Source organism: Trichosurus vulpecula, chromosome 8 (assembly GCF_011100635.1).
Source record: "Trichosurus vulpecula isolate mTriVul1 chromosome 8, mTriVul1.pri, whole genome shotgun sequence".
Lineage (NCBI taxonomy): Eukaryota > Metazoa > Chordata > Mammalia > Diprotodontia > Phalangeridae > Trichosurus > Trichosurus vulpecula.
The window spans coordinates 108,976,516-109,004,377 of NC_050580.1; the positions used below are offsets into that span (position 1 = coordinate 108,976,516).

General features: G+C 38.4%; 1 protein-coding gene across 1 annotated transcript in view; it reads right to left on the reverse strand.

Moving 5' to 3' along the window:
• SORCS3 (sortilin related VPS10 domain containing receptor 3) overlaps nucleotides 1-27,862 on the reverse strand; it is a 677,345-nt gene that overhangs the window by 146,207 nt on the left and 503,276 nt on the right. Inside the window, exon 7 of the mRNA XM_036737057.1 lies at nucleotides 18,243-18,361. Within this exon, the coding sequence (XP_036592952.1) occupies nucleotides 18,243-18,361 (119 nt within the window). The remainder of the gene's footprint in view (nucleotides 1-18,242; nucleotides 18,362-27,862) is intronic.

The following is a 27,862-nucleotide window of genomic DNA, read 5'->3' on the forward strand; positions in this document are numbered from 1 at the left end:
AAAATCTTCCTTTCTTCCAAATTTCCCCATTCCTGTTGAGGGCATTGCCATCCTTCCAGTCACCCATGTTTACAACCTCACTATCATCCTCAGTGCCTCACTATCTATCATTCCCCCATAACCAATCAATTGCTAAATCCTGTTGATTCTACTTTCTAATATCTTTGTCATATATACCCTTCTCTCTTCTGATGTTGCCGCCATCTTAGTACAGGACCTTGTCACTTCATACATGGACTATTGCAATAGCTTGCTGCTGGCTGGTCTCCCTGTCATAAATCCGTCTCCACTCTAGACCATCCTCTGCTCAGGTATCCGAATGATCTTCCTAAAGCCATATCTGACCATGTCACTCCCTTGCTCAATAAACTCCAGTGGCTTCCTATCACCTCCAAAATCAAATATAAGATCTTCTTTTTGGCATTCAAAGCCCTTCATAACTACCTTTCCAGTTTTCTTATACCTTAAATACCTCCCTGTAAGTGCCGATCTAGTGACACTGGCCTCACTGCCATGCCTCAAACATAATACTCTAAGCATTTTTATGGGGTATTCCTCAGGCTCCTTCTCTTTATTTCTGCCTCCTCCTGGCTTCCCTGGCTTCTATCAAGTCTCAGCTAAAACACCACCTTCTGAAAGAAGCTTTCTCAGTCCTCAATTTTAATGCCTTCCCTCTGAGATGATTTACAGTTGATCCCATAAGTATCATGTTTATACATAGCTGTTTGAACACTGTCTTCCCCATTACACTGTGAACTGCTAGAAAACAGGGAGTGTTTTAGGTTTTTTGTTTGTTTTGTACTGCTTTGTTTTTGAGTGTCTCTTTATTTGCCTTTGCTTATATTGTCAGGGCTTAGCAGAGTGCCTGGCAAATAGTAGACAGTTAACAAATGCTTGTTGACTTGATTTGACTTGATGTGTGGTTTTAGATAGGAAAAAAAAAATCACAGCTAGTTTTTGAGATCTAAGAAGGCTTCATAGAAGAGGTGGCATTTGGAGTAGATTTGGAAGGACTGGTCACATTCTGACAAGTGGAAATGGTTTCTTGGAGGAGGACGATCCAGAGGGAAGAGAGAGTATGAACAAACTATCAAGGACCTAGGTTCTTCAGATATTCATCTAGGGCTTTCGTTACTATACTAAGGAAGAACCCTTGGGAATTCTGATCCTGCCCACTATCTTCTACCTATACCAAGAGATTTTGCCAGCTACACCATATATTCAGGAAAGAAGTCATCAATTACCGTACTTCTTTTTAATAAGTGGACCCGTTATTTCCCAGAAAAAAAAGTTAAGAACAAAATAAATTAAGATAAATAAACAAACAAACAAAAAACCTCCTTTGAGTGGATAACCCTAACCATGCAAGAAATCAAAGCTTGATTCTGGAGTAAAGACATAGACTATATAAAAGAATTTGTCCCTGAATTTCTATCCTAGAGTCAGGTTTGAACAGTTTTTCTGCATTGAAACTTCATTCCTTGAACTTTTGCAGTTTTACAGAAATATAGGTTAAGAGCTGGAAGGGATACAACTCACCTACTCCACTCCCCATTTTACAGATGAGAAAACTGATGTCTTCAGGGTTAAGCGACTTTTTTTGTTTTGCTGAAATGAATTGCTTATGTAGTAAGTAGCAGAGCTACATTATTATTAATATTTGTTCTATTTCTGCCATGTTTTTATCTATTAATTAATGAAATATTCAGTGAGTGCCTTCTCTAGAGCAATAAGAATAATGGAAAAAGCATTCTATTGAGCATTTGGAAACCAGGAGTTGGCATCCTGGCTCTCTGGGACTTTGGCACTGCCAAATTCTCAGCCTTACTTTCTTCCCCTGTACACCAAAAATGGTACTATTAGAGCTACTTAACTCACACAATTGCTGTGTTTAATAGACCTGCGTATTAATATGTGTATTATCATGATTTCTTGCCCAGACCTGCATTGGGCATGTGAAATAGTCTGAGACAGGAGTCCCTGCTACCAAGAACTCATAATTTGGTGGGGGAGTCAGGACAAACACAAGAAACCATGGCAAACAATACAAGACAGGAATAATTAAACACCAAAATCCACTGATATCATATAGATGTCTTGTGAAACTTCACAGATCGGTATTCTTAATAACCTCTTTCCTATCATCCCAATATCATAGCTGATTTATGCCGTCACATTTTCCATGTCTTAATTTTTAAATTTATGTTTCTAAAGAAGCATTCCCCTAATTAATAAAAATGCTTAATGAAAGAATGCTCCCTTTATATAATAAGGCACTGAATAACTAAAGGCCAGAAAATTCAAGGCTCCGAGTTCTAGTTTCCCTCTACCAACAAAAAGGTTTTTTATGGGACTCACTTTACTTTCAATGTAAAATAGGGCTGTTAGTCACCCCGTTTCAAAATGTTTTGCATATTTTTGCAGTTATATGTAATATACCAGTGCCTTCAATGTATGTACACAACAATTTTTAATGAATAATAGGCACTACTCATTTCATAGGCAAAATTAGGTATATGGAATCCTCTTACAGAAAATTTAGCCAAGTGGCTCAGTGGATAGAGTATTAGGCCTGGAGTCAGGAAGACCTGAGTTCCAATTTGGCCTCAGACACTTACTCATTATGTGACCCTGGGTAAGTAACTTAACCTCTGCTTGCCTTAACCCACTAGAGAAGGAAATGGCAAACCACTTCGGTATCTTTGCCAAGAAAACTCCATGGATGGTACTGGCATGCTATGATCCACAGGGTCACAGAGTCGGACAGGACTGAATGACTGAACAGCAAGCGTTTGTAAATGGAATTACAAAATTTCACATTCTACCAAGAATTATGTAGTTATGTTTTCTGGTGTTTCAGAGAATTACCTTCCTTCTTCACTACTCTCCCCACCCCCAAACACCTGGGGAGTGATTATACATTACAACCAAATAATAAACACAATAGTCTTCATAGAATCTGAGTTTCTTTTATCTCAATCTGGAAAAAATAATCTCTCAGGGTATCTGAGAATTTAAAGACAGGTAGTAAAAATACAGAAGTTGATTCCAGAGAATTGAACAGACAGCCTTGGGTATTGTACACCATTCCAACTGCCTTCTGTGGAATTATCACTCAATGTTATTACAAGTTCTGCCTTTCTTGGGAAAAAAAAAAATCTTCAAGAAAGATAGAGATCTTGCCCTCTCAAGGGAGATGGGGCGAGGAGACGGAGCCTTTACTGGTTAAATTTCTACCCTTTCCACAGACATACTGGATTAGATGAAAACAAAGATTGGGAAGGATAAAATAGAGGTTAAATTTAAAAGCCCAAGAAGCACAGGGGAGAGGGAGGGGGAAAAAAGTCAATCAATTTTTAACAACAGATGTTTAGCTTCCAGTTCCAAACTCAATAACAGTTGGAGTAGTAAAGATAAAATTGTATCAGGAGAAAAGGAGAGTGGGAGGGAAGGAGAGAAAAAAGGGAGGGAGGGAAGAAGGCTGGACTAGAGATTCCTGTCCACACACTGGATCAGAACAAGCTTTCAGAATCGGCTTTCATGAGAACTTTTGATTTTACCTCTTCAGAGACTAGCAGGGTTTCTAGAATACTTTATTCCTCTCTAGAGCCATCTTCCTTTACCAAGTCAAGCTGGCTCTCCAACACCCTAAGCTTCTTCACCAAGAGAATGGGTATAATCAGGCCCATCATTTTGAACATCCCCATTCTATTAGTTTCATAATCAGTTCTAATGTTGTATTGCCATTGCGCAGAGCAGGCCAAATGCTTGAACAGCTGCATAGTCCCATGGAACTATTCTCAGTGCCATTGATCACAAAGGTAAAAATCAATCCCAGTTAAGGAGGAAGAAGTTAAAAATAAATTGCATGGATTGATTTCTATTAAGACCTTTTGACTCTCAGTTTGGAGAGGGAAAAGAAAAAAAAGTGAACATGGTATCTTTGGCAGTCATGAAATCTCACAGTGTCACTCTTGCTCAGGAAGTAAAATCTGGATGTATTTTACCTCCCTTTGCATGATTCTGGGAGTTCCACCCAGCACCTCTGAAGAGGAAAAAAGGTTTCCTCAAATGGTCATAGCTCTAGAGCTGAAAGCAATGAAGGGGGAATTCTATTTCATCCCCTTCATTTTATAGGTTAGGAGCGAGGCCTAGGGATTTTAAATAACTTGACAAAGACCACGCAATAAGTGAACATCAATGGGGGGATGGGAACATTCAGTCTATCATTATGCTTCCTAAACGTTCCCCTCTCTACAATTGAATAGTGTGTAGTACGGCAAGACTGCTGTATTTATAGTCAGTAGAAGTGGGTTCAAATGTGAGCAATGTTACTTATTATCTGTGTAACTGGACAAGTCACTCCTCTTCTCTGAGCCTGTTTCTCTATACGTAAATCAAATAAAGCTAAGCTCATAGTCCTACAATTTTATGAGATCTCAGTTTCAAGAATCTCCCTCCTATCACCAATGGCCTCCTCCCTTTCACAAGCTGGTCCTGAGGACCAGCGTCTCAAGAGAATTCCTTCCTTCTCTTTCATTCACCGTTGTTGCTTTTCAGGATAACTTCTCATTTCTTCAAGGCCTGGCTCAAGTCTTATGTTTCCCCATGAAGCCTTCCCTTATCTCCCTTTCCTCGGAACACCTGCAGCACTCACAGCCAGCAATAAATACTATAGCACTTCGGTCAGTCTTTGAAGTCCGTAATCTTACCAGCCAACCACACTGTGAACTCCTTGAAGGTAAGAGTTTTGTGTCACAGTTCCGTACCCTGCATCCATCTCCATACCACACATACAGTAAGCACTAACGAAATAAACTCTTGTTGAGTAACTGGTCACACTGCCCTTTATAAGTCCAGGAAAACATTCATTTTGGCTTCCCATGATCAGAGGTTTCTAAAAGCTCCTTCTACAAATGAGGACATTTTTGTTTATCCCACTAGCTAAGTCACTGGATTTAAGGCAGGGGGCATTTGTAGATACTCTGAAACACTAAAAATAGCAGTCCTATGCAAACCAATATAGTAACAAAGAAACTTAATTTTCTAGTTATCAGCAGAAAGCTGGGACATTCTCTTATCAGAACCTCTCCTTTCACAACAGCATGATTATCTCTAATAACAGAAGGCCCAGAAAAGCAAATCACTGTGGACATTGTCTTCTTCCAGGTAGTTTCAAGGACTTCCTGGGAGGTAGCAGGTGTATGGGGATGCTTAGCCTGGTCACGACTTGTAAACTCCCTTAATTTAGGGAGTCCTTTCTGAAATATATTCAGGAAGCTGGCTTCTGTGGGGTTGGGGAGGATCTAGAGAGGAGCAAAGCCCTAGGCAGGAAAATGTCTGACCAGACAGCGTCACAGTATAGTCATTTGGATCCCAGGAGGCAATTAGGGACAGGAGTCCTGGCCTCTATTCTTAGAGATAGTAGAATAATGCTAATTTAAGCCCTCCTTTGGTTAGTGATGCAGAAAGTTCCTGACCTAAAGTGGATTTGAAACATATGTGAAGCATCATACTGGATTGTGGAAAGGAATAGTGATTAAGGCTTTCTGCAGTCACTTTACGTGGAAAACATCTGCCCACCTCTGCAGCCACCTGGAAAGTTTCCTGGAAACATAAGCCTTGCTTTGCCACTCTTGAGATCTCCAAATGCAAACAAGGGTGTGAGAAAGAGATGACTGTTCTCATCTGAGAAGCTGTACAAATAGCCTCATTTCAGGACCAAACTGCTTCAGACTTTATACTCTTAGTAAAAGGAGGGAGGAGGTAGAGAAAATTTATTGACAACTAGTCTGAAGTCTGCAGAGGAAGAGATGATTTCTGTAGACTAAGAGTGCAAAAGTACAAAACTTAATTGCCCCTAGGCAAGGATGTAATCAGCCAAGACCAATGGTGGTTTGAATTATTCTGATGGAGCCACAAAGAAAACAATTCTGCTCTGTTCCTGGATAATTTATCTCATAGTTTAACAGTCTCTAGAATTAGGAAGCACTTTCTCTTATCTACCTTCAACCCTAGAATCCTTCAATATAAGCCTATTTTCTCTTGGTTTGACTTAGTCCTGATTAAGAACTCTATCTTCCTTCAAATTGACTTTCTTATGCTTTAAGATTCTTTTGTTTGTTTGTCTTAATTGTTGATCAAGTCTTGTTATTTCATTGTGTAGGAAACTCCCTTCCCTAAAGCAGACGATCAACTGGTCCATCTTTTATAGATTTGCCTGGGGCAATGAGAGGTTAAGTGACTTGCCCAAGGATGGATATACTGCTAGCATAACTCTGAGCAAGGCTAACTCTAATGCACTATCCAACATTACCTCTTCCAAGATTATTACTAAGAAGTTATCCTCTCTTCCTTCATTTCAATACAAACACCTTGCTCTAGGTTAAATACTTTTTTTTGGAGCAGGGAAGGCAGGGCAATTGGGGTTAAGTGACTTGCTCAAGGTCACACAGCTAGTAAGTGTGTCAAGTGTCTGAGGCTGGATTTGACCTCAGGTCCTCCTAATTCCAGGGCTGGTGCTCTACTCACTGCGCCACCTAGCTGCCCCTAGGTTAAATATTCTTGGTGCATCCTATCTTCTCTGCCCATAAAGTCTCCACTGGTGGGGATACAATACGGTTGATGATTCAGCAAAGAAGACTGAGAAGGGGTGGTCAGATAGGAATAATGAGAACCAGGAGGCAGTTTTGTCATGAAACCCAAGAGATGAGTGTATCAGTGTCAAATGCTGCAATGAAGTGAGGAAGGGTGAGATTCTAGAAAAGATAATTAACTTTGGCAGAAGCCAGTCTACAGAAAATAGAGTGAGAAGGGAGGTAGTAGGGCTGATGAGCTTTTTTTTTGGAGTTTGGCAGCTTAGAGAAGGCTATAGGACAACAGCTTGAGTTATGAGCAATCAAGGTGCTGTAAGTGAGAAAGCAATACTGAGCTGTATGAGATAAACCCATCTTGTAGCAAATAAATCTTTTATCACCTTTTTATCAAATTAACAAATGAAATATTATTTGTGAATCACTTTGCACAGTGCCTGGCACTTAATAAATTCTTATTCCCTTTTCCTTTTACCATCACACAGAGCTGAAGGAAGAGAGAATAAAGTCAATCTATGCTTTTTTTCCATTTTTCCTGCCTTATTGACCTTGAAACTATCTCTGATAGATTCTCTTCCATTTTCACAACACTGTTAAGTAATTCTGCCCACTTAGTAGACATTCTACCTTGAAAACAACACTTCACACCTTAGTAACAACTGTACAAGAAAAGCAGTAGCAGCATCAGATTGGGGGTGGTGATAATAGACTGCAGGGCTAATTTTCCTTTCCATTATCCACAAAAATAAAGCTAATATTCAATGTCTTCAAAAATTATTGATGGAGTTAAAAAAAAAGATCTAGGATGTATGGATACAGTCTTGAGGTTTTTAAGAAGGGAAGGAGAAGGACAGGCCACAGAAATACACTAGTATGAAAAAGGGAAAAGGCAGAAGAATTTGCAATTTCTCATAATTGGGATGTTTGAGAAAAAGAGTAGTACAAACATGGAGGAAAAGGTAGAAGGAATGAGAATGAGATGAACTTCACAATTTGAAATGGATAAATAGGGTTATACAGAGGGAGGAAGGGAGGAAAGAAGGGAGGGAAGGGAGGGAGGGAAGGAGGGAGGGAGGAAGAGAGAGAGAGAGAGAGAGAGAGTTTAGTATAGAAATGCATCAAACTCAACAGGGAAAAGAAGGGAGAATGCTGACTGGAGTATTAAGAGGAAAGGAATTACTTGAAGTGAAACAAACTTCCTGTTCCTGAAGGAAAGATAAAAGGAAAAAGAAAAGACAAAAAAAATCTCAAGGTATGCCCAATAATTGAGAGACTGTTCAGTTAGTCAGTTTATAAACATTAAGTGCTCATTATCTGCCAGGCATTGATCCAAGCACGAGACATACAAATGCAAAATACAGTTACTGGCTTCAAGAAGCTCACAGTCTAATGGAGGAGACACATGAAAACTGCACACACATGCTATGTATAGGATAAACTGGAGATAATCAACAGAGGGATGGCCTTAGAATTAAGGAATATCAGAAAATGTTTCTTGTAGAAGGTGAAGCTTTAGCTGAGGTTTGAAGGAAGTCAGGGAAGCCAAGAATGGCTAAACAAATTGTGATAGTATACACTGTAAGAAATGGGAAAGTGATTATTTCAGAAAATCTTGGGCGATATGAAACTGAAGCAGAGTGAAGTGAGCAGGGCCAAGAGAACAAATTATACGACAACAACATTGTAAATAAAACAACTTTGAACACTGAAACTCTAATCAATGAAATGACCAATCAGGTTGCCAGAATACCTATGAAGCATGTTACCCACCTCCTAAGAAAGAGGTGACAGGCTCAAGGTACACAAAGGGACAGATGTTTTTGGAAATGGCAAATGTGTACATTCAATTTGCTTCACTGTGCTTATTAATTATAAGGGCCTTTTCATTTTGTTTTGTTTTGTTTTAACGGGGTAGGAAGCCTTTGGGGAAGGAGGGTTAGCAATAAAGATGCCCAAAAAAGGGGGGACATTGAAATATTTTTTAAATGCATAGAAGAGAAGGAAGTTCACTAGGAAGCACAAACAGCATGGTTTTTGAAAGTAAAATATGGTATTTATAATATGCTTTTTTAAAGGCAAGGGGCATGAAATGGAAAATTGCGCTTTTAAATACAACCCTCTTTTTGTGTTCTGCTGTGTATCTGGAAATGTTCTTTTATGTTGTGTTAGACCCCAGCTCAAATCCTGCCTTGGATACTTTCTTAGTTGTGTGATCCTGGGCAAGCCTCAGTTTTCTCCTCTGTAAAATGAGGATAATAATAGCTCCTGCCTCCTAGGGTTGTTGTGAAAATTAAATGAGATAACATGTACATTATTTTATAACCTTTAAATCACTACATAAATTTTAACTATAAATGCTAACTAGTGTTTAAGTTCAGAATTTTTAAAAAATCAAAAATAAGCAAAACATATTAAGATATCTCTATCATACAAAGAAATTCCCCAGATATTCTAAGGAGACTTTTAAAGGTTATTATGGATGCACATTATGGATAGTGAATGAGAGTTGAATATCTGTAACTCAAAGGGGGAGCTAAGTAACTACATCTTCTCTCTCTTGGGCAAATGGGAGGCTTAAATTGAGTTAAAGTATACTGCAGAAACCTAGAACAGGTATTTCTAACAAACTGTTTAACAACTGGCTCTCCAGGAGAAAAAAATGTATCCATGATTTTCCATTTACCCAGAAGTGATCACATGATACCCATCCTATTAAATAAAGTTGCATTTAACACTATTTTAAAGATAATCTCAATTATTGGCAGCAGTTCAGAGAGCTTTGACTTGATGCTCTGAAAGCACTTCAGGAATATCTGCTTGAAATGTCTTTATTGAGCTTTTAAAAACTGTCACTGTAACTTCCATTCCTGCTAAATCCTTGCACTGTAAATGTGCTGCTAATGATAAAATTGGTATTTATTTAACATTCAAAATTTCTCCCATCAAGTCTAAATTAACCTTAGTTAAAATATTGCCAAACAATTTTACTTTGAATAATTAGACTCTATTAATTTGTGCCTCTGGGCGTTTTATTTCCAGTAGATAACAATTTAAAGGGAGCTAGCAGTCACGCCATTGGGGCCTCTCCACATCCCTCATCCATCAGTAGTACCCAACATAGGATCTCAAATTTGCTTTCCAAACATTTTGGTTCTGGAAGAAAAGAAATACTCAAAAAACTCTCAAGAGGCTTGAAAGACAATTAACCTCCTGAATGCCCCAAATGGTACATGGAATTCAATTCAACATAATTCAATTCTGCATTTATTAAATTAGGAGTAGTAATACGTATGTGGCCTTTTGTTACTTCCCCAAAATGAATTATTATCAAAGTGCAGTTATAGGAAAAAAGGTGGGATGGGGATTGTGATATATGGAGCCTTGGAGTAAAAAAACTCCTTGGTTTAGGTCCCTCCTGTGATACATAGTAATTCCTGCTCTGCCCCTTCCCTATATGACCAAAGGCCATAGGCTTACCTGAATGAAGACATATTTGTTTTGGACAATTAGTGAACTGATGTTGATGGGGTGAGCAAAGGACCTGCTCTTGGTGGTTTCTGAGCATTCCTAGATATGACAGATAGAAGACCCTGGGCAAGGCTCCTAACGTCTCAGAGCTTGGGCAACTCACTAAAAAAGTCTAGTTATAAACTAGCTGCCATTATTCACCCCAATTAAGTTATAGGTTTGGACAATAAATACACACCCTTTAAAATCTTGATAAAATAACATTAAATATATTTATACACAGAGTAGCTATATTTATAATTTAAAACAAAAGTGAATAAAGTATATTATTTTATATGCTAGATTTATACAAATAACTAAAAGTATAATGGTAATTAAGTGTGATTATAATAAAGTTGAGATTGGTTTTGATGCCTATTATTTGGATACAGCCCTAATCTATAGGCTACTGATATTTGGATGTGCTTGGGAACTATACCTGGGCATTTTTTGCACGGAGACCTAAGTAAGCTTCAATATGTGATAGCCATATCCTGTGTCACAAAGTTGGAAGGGACAGATAAGCCACTGAACCAAAGTCTGAATCCCAAAAGATACTGACCGACTAGAAAACTGAATTGAACAAGATGATATTTAATAGGGATAAATGTAAAATCTTATAATTGGGTCTAAAAAATATACTTCAGTAGTACAAGAAAAGAGAGGCATAGTTAAATAGTAATTGTTTGAGAAGATCTGAGAGTTTTAATGGACTGCAAGATTTGTGTGAGTCAAGAATGTGATACAGAAACCAAAAAAAGTTAATGTGAACATGATATTCACTCAAATAAGTATGAATTCCAAAAAGGAGGAGAAGGAGAAAGATGAGTAAAATAGTGATGATGGTGGCAGTGATGAAAATGATGATGATGGTGGTGGTGGTGGTGGTGGTGGTAGTGATGATAGTGATAATGGTGATGATGGTGGTGATGGTGATGATGACAATTATGATCTTTGTGGTGATGATGATGAGGGTGGTGATAGAATTTGTACATCACTTTAAGGTTTACAAAGCACTTTACAAATATCTAATTTTATCCTTTACAATAAATGGATGAGCAAACTGAGGCACACAAGGCCTAAGTGACATGCTTAAGGTCACAGAGCTACTAAGTATCTGAGGCTGTATCTGAACTCAGGTCTTCCTATGAGCTGTGCTACCCAGCTGCTCGGCCATGGTCTAGCCACATCAGAAGACTTGTCTTCACCTCTGGGGAGTACATTTTAGGAAGGACGTTAATAAGTTCAAAATGGTCCAGAAAAATTGTAATTAGAATGGAGGCAGGAGTGGGGGAGCTTTTGCCAGAGTAGCAATTTAGAGGGTGCAGACAGTATTTTCCTAGGAGAATTTGCACCCTCCCACTATCACTGGCTGAATACACCAGCACTCCTCAACACCTTCCACCCATAACCACTGCCCATTCCTGCCCCCTAAAGCTGTGCTACAACTTCTTTATTTTGATTCTAACAGCTAGCATGGCTTTCTCCCCTGTCAGCCTGTCCACTGGTACCTTTGTGTCCTTGCTCAATTCTATTCCTATAGCATGAATTTTCTCTTCCTAGAGCAGATGCACCAGGTGTGGGACTGTGGTCAGACAGATCCAGAGAACAAGAGGAAAGCAAGGAACTATCATGAGGTCATGCTTTGTCTCTGCCTATGGGCCTAGAGGCCAGGCTGTAGATGTAACTGTGAGGGTCAAGGGCAGATCTACAATAGCCTGGCCTTGGTTAGGGTCTCCCTACAGGTAGTGACCCTTATTCTGATGGAGTCACCATTGTGAAGGTAATAGTTATGTGATTTCTGGCCATTATCAAACTCATGAATGTATAAAGATACCAGTTCAAACCAGGTGGTTCCCAGAATTGCAGAAGACTACAATGACAGCTTACTCATCATGATAGATAAAACTGATTTTAGGATGGAGGAACATCATAAAATTAAATGGAGGTGTTACCCTATAATTACTAGGAAGACTTTCCAGAAGCCCAGATATGTGCAAATTTTTATAAGTTCATGGATGATAATCCAAAGGATCTCAGCCTCTAGTCTTTCCCCTCTCCAGACTATCCTCCACAGACCTACCAAATTTTACCTTCCCCAACGCACAGTGTGGCCTGGTGGATTGAAAGCTAAACTGAGAAGTCAAGAAAACCTGGGTTTAAATTCTGTTTCTGACACTTATGCCCTTTAACCTCTCAGTAACCCAGGCAAGTTGTAGAGTAGGTGCTGATCTGCACTAGAAGATGGAGATGCCTCTGTGGGACTTCCACATGACACTGAAGTCACAGATCTAGTCATCCAAAGAGAAAAAGTAACAGTGCCGGCTACCTGCCCAAGATGCTTCAGTAGCTTACCGTTGCCTTAAAGGAAAAATAGAAACTATTTTTTCCTGTCAGTTAAAATCCTTTGCAATTTGGCTCAATTCGTCAAATCCCATCCATCTTTTCCATATCTTCCTCTTTTTCCTCCTCATCATAACTAATAATTATATAATGCTTTAAGGTTGCAAAGCATTTCATAGATGTTCTCTCATCTGAGAGCACAGGGTCAACTGTCAAACTATGCCGTCCCAGTGTATGCTGCTAAAATTCTTTGAATGAATGAATGAAATGAAGAATCATTTGTTACCTGATTACTCTGTGCCCTCACTGAACTAATGAAAAATATTGATCTTATTGAACCTTTTTTAAAGCAAAGAAAGAGGCAACACATTGTGTAATAGAGGACCTACTTTGGCATTAGAAGGATCGAGGTTCAAATCTTGGCCCCCAACACACACTAGCTAGGTATCCTTGGGCAAGTCATCTAACCTCTCCTGTAAAGGCACCTGGTGACACAGTATGTAAGAGCACTGGGCCTGGAGTCAGGAAAACCTGGGTTCAAATCTAGACTCAAACACTAAGTAGTTGTGTGACCCTGGGCAAGTCACTTAACCTCTGCCTCAGTTTCCTTAATTGTAATTTGGGGCTAATAACAGCACAGGATTGGTATGACGATTACAAGAGATAACATCTGAAAAAAAAAAGTTCCTAGAATAGTGCCTAGCTCATAAAGTTATATAAATGTTTATCCACTTGTGTTGGCAACCAAAAATGGGCTCCTTAGCACTTAGTCAACAAGTGCCCTTGACTAGTTTGGCTTTTTCCCCTGAACTGAATGCTGTTTGTATGTTGGACTGGAGTAAGCTTGTCGGCCCCTTCACCTTGCTTCCCTTGCTTAAGCTGATGGAAAGAACCTGTGCTTTCCTGGTCAACCCCTTCACCTTGCTTAAGCTGATGGAAAGAACCTGTGCTTTCCTGGTCAACCCCTTCACCTTGCTTAAGCAGATTGAAAGAACCTGTGCTTTCCCCGGCGTACCTTACACCCCCGCAGAAGCCGGATGGTTAAAAGCAGCTCCCGTTGGAGCCAGAGGCTGCTATAGCCACGGCCACAGCCACAGCCACAGCCACAGCCACAGCCACAGCCACAGCCACAGCCACAGCCACAGCCACAGCCACAGCCACAGCCACAGCCACAGCCACAGCCACAGCCGAAGCAGGAGCTGACCTACGGGAGGAAGCTGAACAAGGACTTCAGGCCAGTGGGTAATCTTTTTACCATAGAGGGGGAAGCATGATTTTGCTTTACACAATCATGCTTCTCTGTAGCCTCCTGGTTACTCTTTCAAGGCGTACTTATTGGGCCTGGAAGCTTTTGATCAATATATCAAAATGGGGTTGCTGGTTCATGGGTTGGTTACTGTGGAGCCTAAATATGTTTTGATTCTTCTGCCTTCTACTTTGAGAGTTTCTTATATCCGGCGGTTCCGACCTTTCAGACATGTATATGATCCTCTTTGAGATTACAAACTCTGCCTTCCTAATATACCACTTCCTTCTCTTTTCCCTTTCTTCCCCTTCCCTTTTTTCTGCCCTATCAGTGCTCCAGGCAATGGTCTAATGCTATGAATTTCAGACTGTGGTGGTTGATCTTCATTGCCTGGAGGGAATTTTCATATTAGGAGCTCCCTACAGTAATGAAATCCCAGGTCCAGACACCATTTCCTCCACCGAAAGAGATGTCTAGAAACCTCAGAGGAACCCAAGGTGTACTTCCTTTACAACAGCCTGAAGCCTCACTCCCCACACATTCCACATTCCCCTTCACCTGCCACTTGCTTCAGGTAAAAATATTGTTAGTAATGGCTCTAGCAAGGTTTGTTTAATTCTAGTAAGGGGGAACAACTGTCTAACAATTAGAGCTCTCCAGAAATGGACTGGAGTGCCTCAGGAGGTCATGGTCCCCCTTCATTGGAGGGATGCACGAAAGTCAGGAGGACCACCTATTAACTCTGCTCTTTTTGTCCAGGTATGGCTTACACTAGATGTGTGCTGAGATTTCTTCCAATTCTGAAATTGTGTGATATGTCTCTGTATGTACTTGTAGAAACTAAAGGGTAACTTTTAAATCAGACCACACAGGGACTTTGATGAAATATTTAGAGGCACACCTAGACTGCTGGATTCACCACCAGCCTCCAGAGTCTCACTATTACCATTCTTCCTCCTACAGAGACTATGCCCATATTGGCTACATCTACATGTCATTATTACAGGTTAAAATGAGGATAATTATATTAAGAGTTATAATAATGACTCATATTTATATGGCACTTGAAGATTTACACAACACTTTCCTCGCAACAACGTTTCAGCTGTAAGAGCCTAGACAAGGTCAAAGAACTGCTCTGCTGGTCTCGCTGAATTGCCTGAATCCAGCTGTGCTTCAGATATCAGGCAGACAGCCCTGCAGCAGCTCTGTATACCACAAAGACTAGACAATCCTTCTCATTTCAATGTCAGCATCTACCAAACACTAAATGAATCCTAGAGAAAATGGTGAAGTTAGCAGTGTTGGTTTGGGGACCTCTGAACTCTCTTCTCAGAGATATCCTTCCCAACCATGCAACTGCCACACTCACAAACTCAGATATCCAGTATGCTTTTATTTTCAGGATAGCATTTGGTATCGGCTTTTTATATCTCTGTGCAAATGCCTTATTATTCCCTTTACCGAGGACCTTTCCTCTAGCTGGGGAGCAAAATATGATTTTACTTTTGAAGAGAACTTTAGATTTCAGCAGGCCTTTTTTTTTATTTCATTGTGAAATGTCCAGTACAGGGTCTTGTACACAGTTAGTGCTTAAAAAATGTTTGTTGAATGGATGAATGGTTGACTATCACCAAACAAGACCTAGTAAAAATTTCCTGGAAATCAAGGATTAAAAGAATTTTCCCTAATTAACACAGCAGATATACCTTTTCCAGGATAGATTCAACTGTTTTTCTTCTGTTTTGTTGGTTAGTTTTGTCTACATATGATCTCACTCCACCAGATAAGTAGTCCTTTCCAAGTTCAAATGAATAATAACCATATCAATCAATCAACCACACATGTTTTGTGAAAGGCCCTATGCCGCATGAGGACAGAAAAGGATCAGATACAGTTCCTGAATGTAAAGCTCAGTAAGCAAGAATTACAAATGTAAAAAGTTAACAGTATGTAGCATATAAACAGAATAATTTCTATGATGTCTCTCCATAGGAAAAGGTTAGTATCCTGATTTCCTGGAGAGCTGTGATGATATACAAAGGAAAGTGCCTTGAAACTGTAGATCATGTATAGACATTGTCAGAGTCCATCTTTCTTCTTGCTTGTATTTGTTATCTCCAGCACTTCAACATAGTAGAAACATAAATGTTTGTTGCCTGCCTGCTGACCATGTGGTGAATGGAGGATTCCTTGACTGGCTATGGGGGCACTCCAAAGGCCTTAGCCAGCTTCCACCATGTCTCTCTATCATCACCCCTTTTAGTTGATCTTTTCCTCATGGTGTAATTCTACCCAAAGACTGTGGTGAGAGACCATGGTATAAGAGCTTGAAGCCTAAGGTCATGTGGCCCCAAGAAACAGGCTTTGGTCCTTGGCCTCTGAGTTTATTCTTTTCCATTCTAGGTGAATGAAGTGGTTCCTTGATGATGTGGTGAGTTTTTAGAGGTCCAGGAAGTCTCCTGGCATTCCAGAATCCTGAGGTTTCTTTGATATCCTGGTATCCCAGGCTGAGTTTTATAGCCATCCTAGCCTCAATGCTGGGACCAACAAGGAGCAGAGAATGACCTTGTAGACTCAGGACAGTGGAAGCTGAGTTCAGGGCTCACCTGGCCATCATGCCAAATCTGGACATGAACTTAGAGAAACCAGTGCTGTATAGGAACTGAGCTTAGTTGAGCCTGCCCTCTCCAAAGACCAAGATGATATAGGGGAGATTATGGCTCACAGGTACTAGAAGAAACATTTGTGGGTTTGTTCTTGCTATAATTTAAACACTCCTTCATAAAAAACCAATTGATAGGTGGTAAAATGGAAATGGGTCTCTCACTAGTCACAGACCCATAATAATGAGGGGAGGAGAACATAGCTAGTTGTGATTGAGTCAAGAGGAGGAGGAAAACGTCACCCCAAAAATTAACTCAATTTCTAAGGTACCTTAGTGTTCACTAAATGCTTTCCTTACCATAACCTTGTGAAGGGGGTGTTATCAGTATAATCACCCCCATTTTGCAGGTAGGAAAATAAAGGCGTGGCTCAGATGAATTCAAGGATTTAGCCAGGGTCATACAACTAGTAAGTGTCGGGGCTAGGATTCAAACCCAGGTCTTTCTGGATTCTAAGTCTCATGCTCTTCCTACTACATCATCTAGACTCTCTCAGGTAGTACAATCAATGTTATTGGAATTCAAAGGAAAAGAGAGCTCCATTGAGCCTGACATGATCAAAGGAATGTTTCAAAGAAAAGGTGCGACTGAGATTTGAGTAGTTAAGCAGGGAGAATGAGAAAGGTGGAGATTCTTCAGAAAGTGGGGGGAAAGGACATAAGGGAAGGCATGGGAACACCAATGAATCACCTTCATGAGGTGAGATCAGCTTGGCTAGAGAAGACAACTTATTCAGGGGAGTAACAGGAGAGATAAAAATCAGAAAGGAAAGTCAGGGCAGACTGGTAAAGGCCTCAAATCACAGGCTAATAAGTTAGGAATCTATCAAAGAGTACAATACATGATACGCAGTAATTCCTAAGTAGACCGTGCTGCTACTTACTACCTGTATGAGCTGAGGAAAGAGATTTGATCCTCTAGATCAAACCTCAGTTTAATCAACTATAAAATTGAAGGATTGGACTAGAATTGGGGGTGAGGCCATGTATGGCTTGGAGGCCACAAGTTCCCCACTCCAGGAGTAGATGGTCTCTGAAATCCTCCAAAATGAAAATAAATAACACTACAGCCACTAACTTTCACACCATTCCTAATTAAACGAGAAGCCAAAAGCCACTTCTTTACTCATCCGTCAAAGCACTAGACTACCATGTACGTGCAGGAAAAAAAAATAAAGTGTTTTTTTTTGTTTTTGGGGGGGGGGTGGTTTAGAAGTGGATAATTTTGAACAAAGGCATTCATAGTATATTGTGAGTAGTGGGAGGATAGAGTGGAAGCCTATACCTTCTAGTATATTTCCAGAAAGAAATTTTTGTGTATACTCCAAGATGTGGTCAGCCCTTAGCTGAACTGGCCAGGCCATTCCATATTGTCATCTTTTCACATTCGTAATTCTCGCTTGCAGAGCTAGACTAAACTCTTTACATTCAGGAACCGTGGTTCCTATTTTTCTGTGTACCACTCAGTACCTACCCCAGGGCTTTTCTCATAGAAGGACAGACAACTTTTAGCCATATTCTCTAATGGTTCAATCCCATCATCATGAAGCTCTTCACAGAATACCCTTAAATTCCAAAACTCCAGCCCATAATAAACTATTTTAAAGCTAATTACAATAAAATAAAATGGCATTCCAACTACCAGAATGTGAAGGGTCCCTCAGAACAAGATAAACCCTCTTTGTGTCTCCACCATTACCATGGATAATTAGTGTTCTCTTCAGTGCTAAGTGGGCTTTTCCTGACTTCTAGAGAAAGATGCTGATATGCATTCCTTCCCCTATTCAAACTCTTTCTCTCCATAACCTGGAGAGGATCCTTACCAGGGAATTCTAGCTGGTGGGCACCTCCCTTTCCATGTAGCACTAATCAAATGTCATGTACTTACCTGAATGAAAACATATTCATCCTGGACCACCAATGAACTAATGTCAATGGAGCGTGCAAAGGGCCCACTCTTGGTGGTTTCTGTACATTCCTGGATACGGCAGGTGAGATAGTGGGCATCTGAAACGGGAAGATGGAGAAGGGCATTGTTTTATATATACATCAAAACAAAGTAGAAAGAATAAACGCCTTATTCGGTAGTTTCCATACAACTTCTACCCTAACCCAAAGTAAAGATTGGGGTGAAAAGAGAAGGACAAAATCACAATCCTCTTCTGTTGCAATGAATGGGTTTAAAGTGCTGAGAAGAAAGAGGGTGGGGTGAGAAGGGGGAATCGGCAAGATGTGGCTGGTGTACTTAGAAGGCTATAAAAGTCTAAAGCCACAGAGGTTAGCAAACAAATCCATTCAAGGTTAATGCTACTCATCCAGCAAAGGCAGGGAGGGTAGGGATACTAAATGAATGAATTAGAAATCCATTGCTCCATTTGGAGAAGTCATTTTTTACTAGTAATGAGGCAGAGAGAGCTGAAGGGGCAAAAAGCTCAGAATAAGCCAAATACAGTCTTTACTGGGAGAAATCAAAAGCAGTTTCTCCTTGACGTGGAGGTGGTTAGAAGGGGAAATATTCAGAATTAAGGGTATGACATTAAGAAGAAAATTGAATATCCCTGGTAAGTAGCCAGAAGAGACTGGGTCAAATGGTAAAGGCCTTGTAGGAAGCTGTGAATAAATCTAGAATCTGGCTATCGTTAGAATTTAGTGACAAAGACAGTAAGTTTTTACCTAGGATTTTATATTTCTTTAAAATATTCCCTTGCTTATATGTAATGCTATTTTATATTTAGAAACTAGAGAATGGCCCACAGATTGTACTACTGTAATAAAAAAAAAAACTTCTTGAATTTAAACGTGTGAACAAATCAAATGTGTGCCATATACCTGCTTCTCTCATTTCCACATCTGAAAAAGATCCTGATCATTTGACCTATGTTACAATAATCAAGCATCAGTGAATATTACCCAAATTGTAATATAACACCTAGGAGAAAATAATCAGCTCCAATGATATTATCATATTGTACACTCTAAGAGCTAGAAAGGAACTCTAAGGTGATCTCATTTAATCCATATCTGAGCTGTCCTGATTGGTGAGTCCATGATTCCAAACTCACCTAGCCAATTTTATAAGACCAAGTTTGAAATTTTGATATAGCTATATGCCCTACCCATGTTGCCATCTGTCTTGGCTCGATGGGTTAAAATCTTTCCCCCAACCCTTCCATATACATTTTTTACCTCTTGATTTAGGCACAGTAATCAAATTGACGGCATCATTCATTTTTTGAAAACAGTGTGTCACTCAATTTTATTATGGATCCCTGTGGATCCTACCATCCCTGTGGCTCTTCAGACCAAACTCTCTTCCCTGACCACCACTATTCCCCATGGGTTCTTTCTGCATATTACAATTTAAACTTCTTTATTATAGGAAGTCTTGTACTTTTCTATTTGTAACCCCAACACTTAGCACAGTGCCTGGCATAAAATCAGTGCTTAATAAATGTTCTTTTCATTCATTCATTCATTATCATTTCTGGCTACCATGTTGTACCAACAGTTCACATTGACTTTGTAATCCATGAAAACTGCTCAACCATGTTACTGTGCTTGAATGAATCTAGGCGATACCATTTTAAACCAACACTCACACGTATCAAAGATTTTGACTTTAAATTTTCCATTTTCCCCAAAAACCAACATTGTCCAAAGGGACCCAGACAAGAGAGATCCCACATTTTCCAGATAAAAGACTGAAAATTGGTATTGATTCAAAATTGTTGCTAGTCATGGTTTTTAACAAATAATGGAACCAGCTAATTAAAAAAAAAACAATGACACAATAGTTAATTTGGGCCATTTCCTGAAGTAGTATGACTCTAGTTTAGATAATAAGCTCATCTGGTTCTATCTATAGCAGGGCTGTCCAAAATGCCCCTGTCTATAAGCACAGAAACTTACACAAATGCTGTGGTAAACAAAGCTGAGCTACCTCAGAGCTCTCACTAAAACGGCAAATCAAAATGAATTTTCTATTGTTTCAATAAAAACCTAAGGTTGGACAGTGCTGATCTACAGGAATGGACTCCTCCCCCACTCCACTCCACAGTACCTCTTCAAGTATGGCATCAGAGACAAGGAGAGACACGGCATGGGTCCTTTGTCTTTTTCATGGCATGTGTCAATTGAAATCCTCAGAGAAAGTTAGAATAAGATCAGCAGGAGCATTTAGCAGGTTTATACCAGAGGCTGGATCTCTTGGGGGCAAAATAGTAAATATTTAGTGGTGGCTAGTACTCACAAGTGTTATGAGGGAAAAGCTATGGTACTTTATAATAGGATTGAGAATAACCAGACATAGGGAGTTTTAGAATATAGCACCCTAGGGTACTCCCAAATTTAGAATCAGAATCCTCACTGTATCCCAAGTTCCAGATACTCTGTTGGTCCCACTGGCTTTCCATCATTAACCTGAGCAGCTAATACACTTGAAGAAAAGACTTCCAAGGATAGAGCCAAGGTAGCAGAGTAGAGAAGAACTCAATTGAGTTCTCCCAACATTCTCCTCCAAATAACTTTAAAATAATGCTTCAAATCAAACTCTAGGGTGGCAGAGCCAATCAAAGGTCAGAATGAGACATCCTTCCAGCCAAAGACAACATATGAGGTCAGAAAGAGAGTGATATGGGGAAGGAGTCTGGCCCAGAGTCCATGCACATGAAATACCAGTGGTGGGATTAGGTGGTGGTGACAGAAGCAATAGCCTCTTCAAGAGCTCTCATGCCAGAGATGGTAAAGAGATCTGGCAACTTGTCAGAAAGAGATTATAAGGTACACTTGTTCAGGCACTAGGCACAAGACCAGATGCTTTCTGGCAACTCCATTGCCTACATCCACTTTTGAGCAATAGTTCAAAGGCAAAGAGGAGTACTTTTGGCCAAAAGGGCATAGAAGCCCTAAGGGCAGTATCACTTTGTGCTGCAAGGGATCAGAGACCCTAAGGAACAGTATTATTTCCAGTCGCAAGAGAAGAGGGGCCCTGAGAAGCAACAATTGATTATAATCCCAATGGATCATGGGTACTTCCCAGGTAAAGAACAGAATGTAGACCAAAAGAACAGTAACCACACCTCTCCCCAAATCACACTAACTTGGAACCACTGAAAACTTCCAAAACCCCAGAACTAGCTCTGAAAACAACGTGCAAAAATACCTGAAGCTTAAAACAGTCCTTCCCTCTACCCCATGCCAGGAACAAAGCCCAACTTTAACATGAAGTTCCAAATCAAGAAATAGGGTGAAAAATGGACAAACAACAACAAAAAAGAACCTGACCATAAAAAAATACTATGATGATAAGGAAGATCACGACACAAACTTAGGAGAAGAAAATTAAGTGAAAACAGCCACAAGCAAAGTCTTAAAGAAAAATATAAATTAGACACAAGGCCAAGAAGAATTCCTATAAAAGTGAAGAATTATTTTAAAAATCAAATAAAAGTGGTAGAGGAAAAATTGGGCAAAGGAAGAAAATTGCCAAAAGACAATTAACAGCTGGGTAACAGAGGCACAAAAAAATAATGGAGCAAATAACACTTCAGAAACAGAATTTGCCAAATGGAAAAAAGATACAAAAATTCACTGAAGAAAATAATTCCTTAAAAGTTAGAATTGGGCAACTGGGAAATAATGACACCATGAGACATCAAGAAGCAATAAAACAAACTCAAAAGAATTTTAAACATAGAAGAAAATGTGAAATATCTCACTGGAAAAACAACTGACTGGAAAATAGACTGAGGAGAGACAATATAAGAATTATTGGAATTTTGCGTGTGAAAGCCATAATCAAAGAAAGAGTATAGACAATATATTTCAAGAAATTATCAAGGAAAATTGCAGTACTCTAGAACCAGAGGATAAAATAGAAATTGAAAGAATCCACTCACTACCACCTGAAAAGATCCCCCAATGAAAATTCCTAGGAATAGTATAATCAAATTTCAATACTCCCAGGTAAGAGAGAAAACACTTCAAGCAGCTAGAAAGAAACCAAACAAGTATTATGGAATTGCAGTCAAGATAACAAAAGACTTAGCAGCCACCAGGTTAGAATAACAGAGGGCTTGGAATATATTCCAGAAGGCAAAAGGGCTGAGATTGTAACCAAGCAAATCTTCACAAACTCTTTTAAGGGAAAATATGATTAAATGAAATAGAGGATCTTTAAGTACTTCTGATGAAAAGACCAGAGCTGAATAGAAAATTTAACTTTAAAATACAAGACTCAAGAAAAACATAAAAAGGTAAAAATGAAAGAGAAATCATAAAAGACTTAATAAGGTTAAACTGTGTACCTTTCTATGTGGGGAAAAACACACATGTATCTTCTAAGAACTTATCATTAGGGAAATTAAAAAGATTTTACATACAAAGAGGGAGTAAGAGCTGATAATGTCAGGATGATATTAAAAAAAACTGATAGGGGAGAAAGAGGAATGTCCTAGAGAAGAGAGAAGGGAGATGAAGAATAAGAAAAGTTATCTCGCCTAAAACAGGCATGAAAGGAAGAGCTTTTACAGTGTGTGTGGGGCAGGGGGCAGGCAACACTTGAACCTCTTTCACATCTAAGTTGGTTCACAAAGGGAATGCACACACATAGACACATATACATATGTGTGTATGTATATGTGTATATGCAATATACACATATACATATATACATACATACACACAATTGGTAATATAAATTTATCTTACCCCAGAAGCAGATAAGAAAAGGAGGTGGGGTTGACAAAAGGGAGGGTTGATAAAAGAAGGTAGTGGTCAGAAGCAAAACAGAGTTTAGAGGAGGGACAGCAGAGAGGGACAGAGAGATGAACAGAAATGGGATGGAGGGAAATACACAGTAATCATAACTATGAGTCTAAATGAGATAAACTCACCTATACAATGGAAGCAACTAACAGAATGGATTAGAAACTAGGATCCAACAATACATTGTTTACAAGAAACACACTTGAAAGAGAGAGACACACAAGGTTAAAATAAGGGGTTGGAGCAAAATGAATTATGCTTCAGCTGAGGCAAAAATAAAGAAAAAGCACTGTTAGCCATCATCATCTCAGACAAAGAAAAACAAAAAAAAAGGACCTAATTAAAAGGCATAAGCAAAAAAAAAAATCTTGCTAAAAGAAACCATGGACAATTAAGTAATAGCAATAGTAAGTGTGTGTGTGTGTGTGTGTGTGGGTATGTATACACATATATATACATACACACACAAATATATGTGTGTGTGTGTGTATATATATATATATTTATATATATATATTTATATATGCATCAAATGACATATCCAGATTCTTAAAGGAAAAATTAAATGAATTAGAGGAGGAAACAGGCAGTAAAACTCCACTAGTGTGGAACCTCAACTTTCCCTTCAGAGGAGCTAGATAAATCTAACCATAAAATAAACAATAAAGAAGTCAAGGAGATGAATAGAATTTTAGAAAAAACACATATGATAAACCTCTGGGAAAAAACTAAATGGGAATAGAAAAGAGTATACTTTTTTCTCAGCTACATGTGGCACCTCAAAAAAAAACTGACCATGAATCAGGACATAAAAATGTCACAACCAAATGCAGAAAAGAAAAAATAGTAAAAGTACCATTTTCAGACAACAATTCAATAAAAAATAACATTTAATAAAGGGTCATGGAAGGATAAATTAAAAGCTAACTCAAAACTAAATTATCTAATCCTACAGAATGATTGGATCAAAGAACAAATCATAGAAACTACCAATAATTTCATTAAAGAGAATGATAACAGTGAGACAACATTTGAAAATTTGGGTGATGCAGCCAAAGCAGTACTAATGGAAAATTTTATATCTATAAATGTGCGTGTGTGTGTGTGTTCAGAGAGAGAGAGACAGAGACAGAGAGAAAGAGAGAACAGATTAATGAATCGGACATCAACTAAAAAAAAACTAGAGAAAGAACAAATTAACAATTCCCAATAAAATACCAAAATGGAAATCCTGCAAATCTAATGAGAGGTTAATAAAACTGAAAGTTTAAAAAAAACCTAATGAATAAAACTAGGAGCCAGTTTAATTAAACAAACAAATAATAAAATGGATAAACTATTGCTTACTTTGGTTAAAAAAAGAAGAAGAAAATCAAATTGCTAGTATCAAAAGTTAAAAAGGGTGAATGCACCACCAATGAAGATGAATTTAAAGCGAATATTAGGAGTTATTTTGCCTAACTATAAGCCAGTAAAACTAACAATCTAAGTGAAATGGATAAATATTTACATAACTATAAACTGCCCAGATTAATAGAAGAGGCAACAGAATACTTAAATAATCTTATCTTAGAAAAAGAAATTAAAGAAGTCATCAATGAGCTCCATAAAAGACAAAATTCCAGGACCAGATGGATTTACAAGTGAATTCTAATATTTAAGGAACAATTAACTCCCATACTATATAAACTATTTGAAAAAAATAAAGAAAAATAAGGAGTCCTACCAAATTCCTTTCATGACAATAATATGGTTTTGAGAGCTAAACCAGGGAGAACAAAAACAGAGAAAGAAAACTATAGACCAATTTCTTTAATGAATATTGAGGCAAAAATTTTTAAACAAAATACTAAAAGGGAGATTATAGCAATATATAACAAAAATCATACACTATGACCAGGTGGAATTTATACCAGGAATGCAGGGCTGGTTCAACACTAGAAAACTATCAGTACAATTGACAATATCAATAAATATAAGAACAAAAATCATATGATTATATGAATAGACACAAAAACAGCCTTTTGACAAAATACAACACTTATTCTTAGAAACTCCAGAAAGCTTAGGAATCAATGGAACCTTTCTTAAAATGCTAAATTTTGTTTCAATTGATCAGTTGTGTCTGACTCTTCATGACCCCATGTACCAACTGTCCTTGGGATTTTCTTGGCAAAGGTACTGGAGTTGTTTGTCATTTCCTTCTCCAGTGGATTCTTTTGTCAGACAGAGATTAAGTGACTTGCCCAGGGTCACACAATTAGGAAGTGTCTGAAGCTGGATTTGAATGTGGGTCTCCCTGACTCCAGACCCAATGCTCTATCCACTAAGCCACCAGCTGCCTCTAAAAATAAGTATTATCCTTCTAAAACCAAGAGCAAGCATGATATGTAATAGGGATAAATCTGAATCCTTTTCAGTAAGATCAGGAGAGAAGCAAAGATATCTATTATCACAACTATTATTCAATATTATACTACAAATGCTAGCTATAGCAATAAGACAAGAAAAAGAAACTGAAGGACTAAAAATAGGCAATGAGAAAACAAAACTATCACTCTTTGCAGATGATATGATGGTACATTTATAGAATCCTAGAGAATCAATTAAAAAACTGCTTGAAAAAATTAACTTCATCAGAGTTGCAGGATATAAAACAAACTCACATAAAACATCACCATTTCTATATACTACCAGAAAAACCAAGCAAGAAGAGATAGAAAGAGAAATTCCATTTAAAATAAGGGCAGACAATATAAATATTTGCAGTCTACCTTCCAAGACAAACCCAGGGGATTATATGAACACAAATATGAAACAGTTTTCATACAAATAAAGACATGTAAAGAATTGGGAAAATATTACTTACTCATGGGTAGGCCAAGCCAAAATAATAAAAATTACAATTCTATCTATTAATTTATTTTTCAGTGCCATACCAATCAAACTACCAAGGAATAATTTTCTAGAGATAGAAAAAAAAGTAACAAAATTTAACTAGAATATCCAAGAATATCAAGGAAATCAATTTTAAAAATGTCAAGGAAAGTAGCCTAGCAGTTCCAACTTTCAAACTATATTACAAAGCAATAATTATTAAAACAATCTGGTACTGGCTAAGAATTAGGGAGGGGAATCAATGGACTAGATTAAGTACACAATTGTTATTGTTAAGTTGTTTCAGTCATGTCTAACTATTCAGGAACCCATTTGGGGCTTTCTGGGCAAAGATACTAGAGTGGTTTGCCATTGCTTTCTCCAGCCATTTTTACAGATGAGGAAACTGAGGCAAAGAAGGTTAAGAGCTAGTAGGCTAGATTTGAACTCAGAAAGGTGAGTCTTCCTAACTCTAGGCCCAGCACTCTATACACCATGCCACCTAGCTGCCCTAGGTACACAATATACAGTAGTAAATGACCATAGTAATTTAGTGTTTGATAAATAGAAAGATCCAAGTTTTGGGGTAAGAACTCGCTATATGACAAAAACTGCTTGGAAAACTGGAAAATAGTTTGGCAGAAACTAAGTATAGACCAACATGTCACACTGTATACCAAGGAAAGGTCAAAATGGATAAATGATTTTGACATAAAGAGTGATAGAATAAGTAAATTAGAAGAACATTGGAAAATGTACCTGTTAGATCTACGGATAAGGGAAGAGTTTATGGCCAAATAAGAAGTAGAGGAGCTTGCAGGAAGTAAAATAGATAATTTTGATTACATGAAATTTAAAAAATAAAACCTTTTGCATAAGCAAAACTAATGTAGCCAAAATTAGAAGGACAGCAGGAAATGGGAAAAAGTTTATGCAACAAGTTTATCTGATATAGGTTTCATTTCTCAAAGATATAGGGAACTGAGCCAAATTTATAAAAATAATAGCCATTCTCCAATTGGTAAATGATCAAATGATATGAACAGGCAGTTTGCAAAATAAGGAATCAAAGCTATCAATAGTCACATAAAAAAATGCTCTAAATCACTAATGATTAGAAAAATGCAAATTAAAATAACTGAGGTACCACTTCACATCTATCTGATTGGCTAACATGACAGAAAAGGAAAGCGATAAATACTGAAGGGATTATGGAAAAATTGGGACACTAATGCACTGCTGTTGGAGTTGTGAACTAGTCCAACCATTCTGGAGAATAATTTGAAACATCCTTTTGACAAAAGACAACACTTATTCCTATTAGAAACCCCAGAAAGCTTAGGAATGAAGGGAACCAAAAGGCTATGAAAATATGTATACGTTTTATATACCAGCAATGCCACTACTAGGCTTATAAATCAAAAAGATCAAAGAAAAAGAGAAAAGGACTTACTTGTTGTAATGGTAATTTAAATTTGAAGATCTTTCCCACCCATTAATAGGCCCATGTGACCTGCTCATGTCGCAGGAAGCCCAAGTCACATGTGGTGGGAGGGGCTTGCTGAATAAGAGAAACTGGAAGGGTGGAGCAGGAAATTCTCAGAGTGGTTAGAGCTGAGGGAGAGAGCAGACATGTGCTAGCTGTACTGTGAGTGTTTGTTGGTGGCAAGACCCTAACAGAGGGCAGGAAGGTTATGGAATGGAGTCATTCTCTGCTGTGATGTTGTATATTAATTTCTTTGCTGCTATAATGGATTGGGCTTATTGGTTTTGGGATCTGGTTCTCTAGTGTCTGAATAAATGATTTACTTCTTCTACTTTCTATATGGAGAGTCTCATATTTTGCTACACAGAACTACATAGATA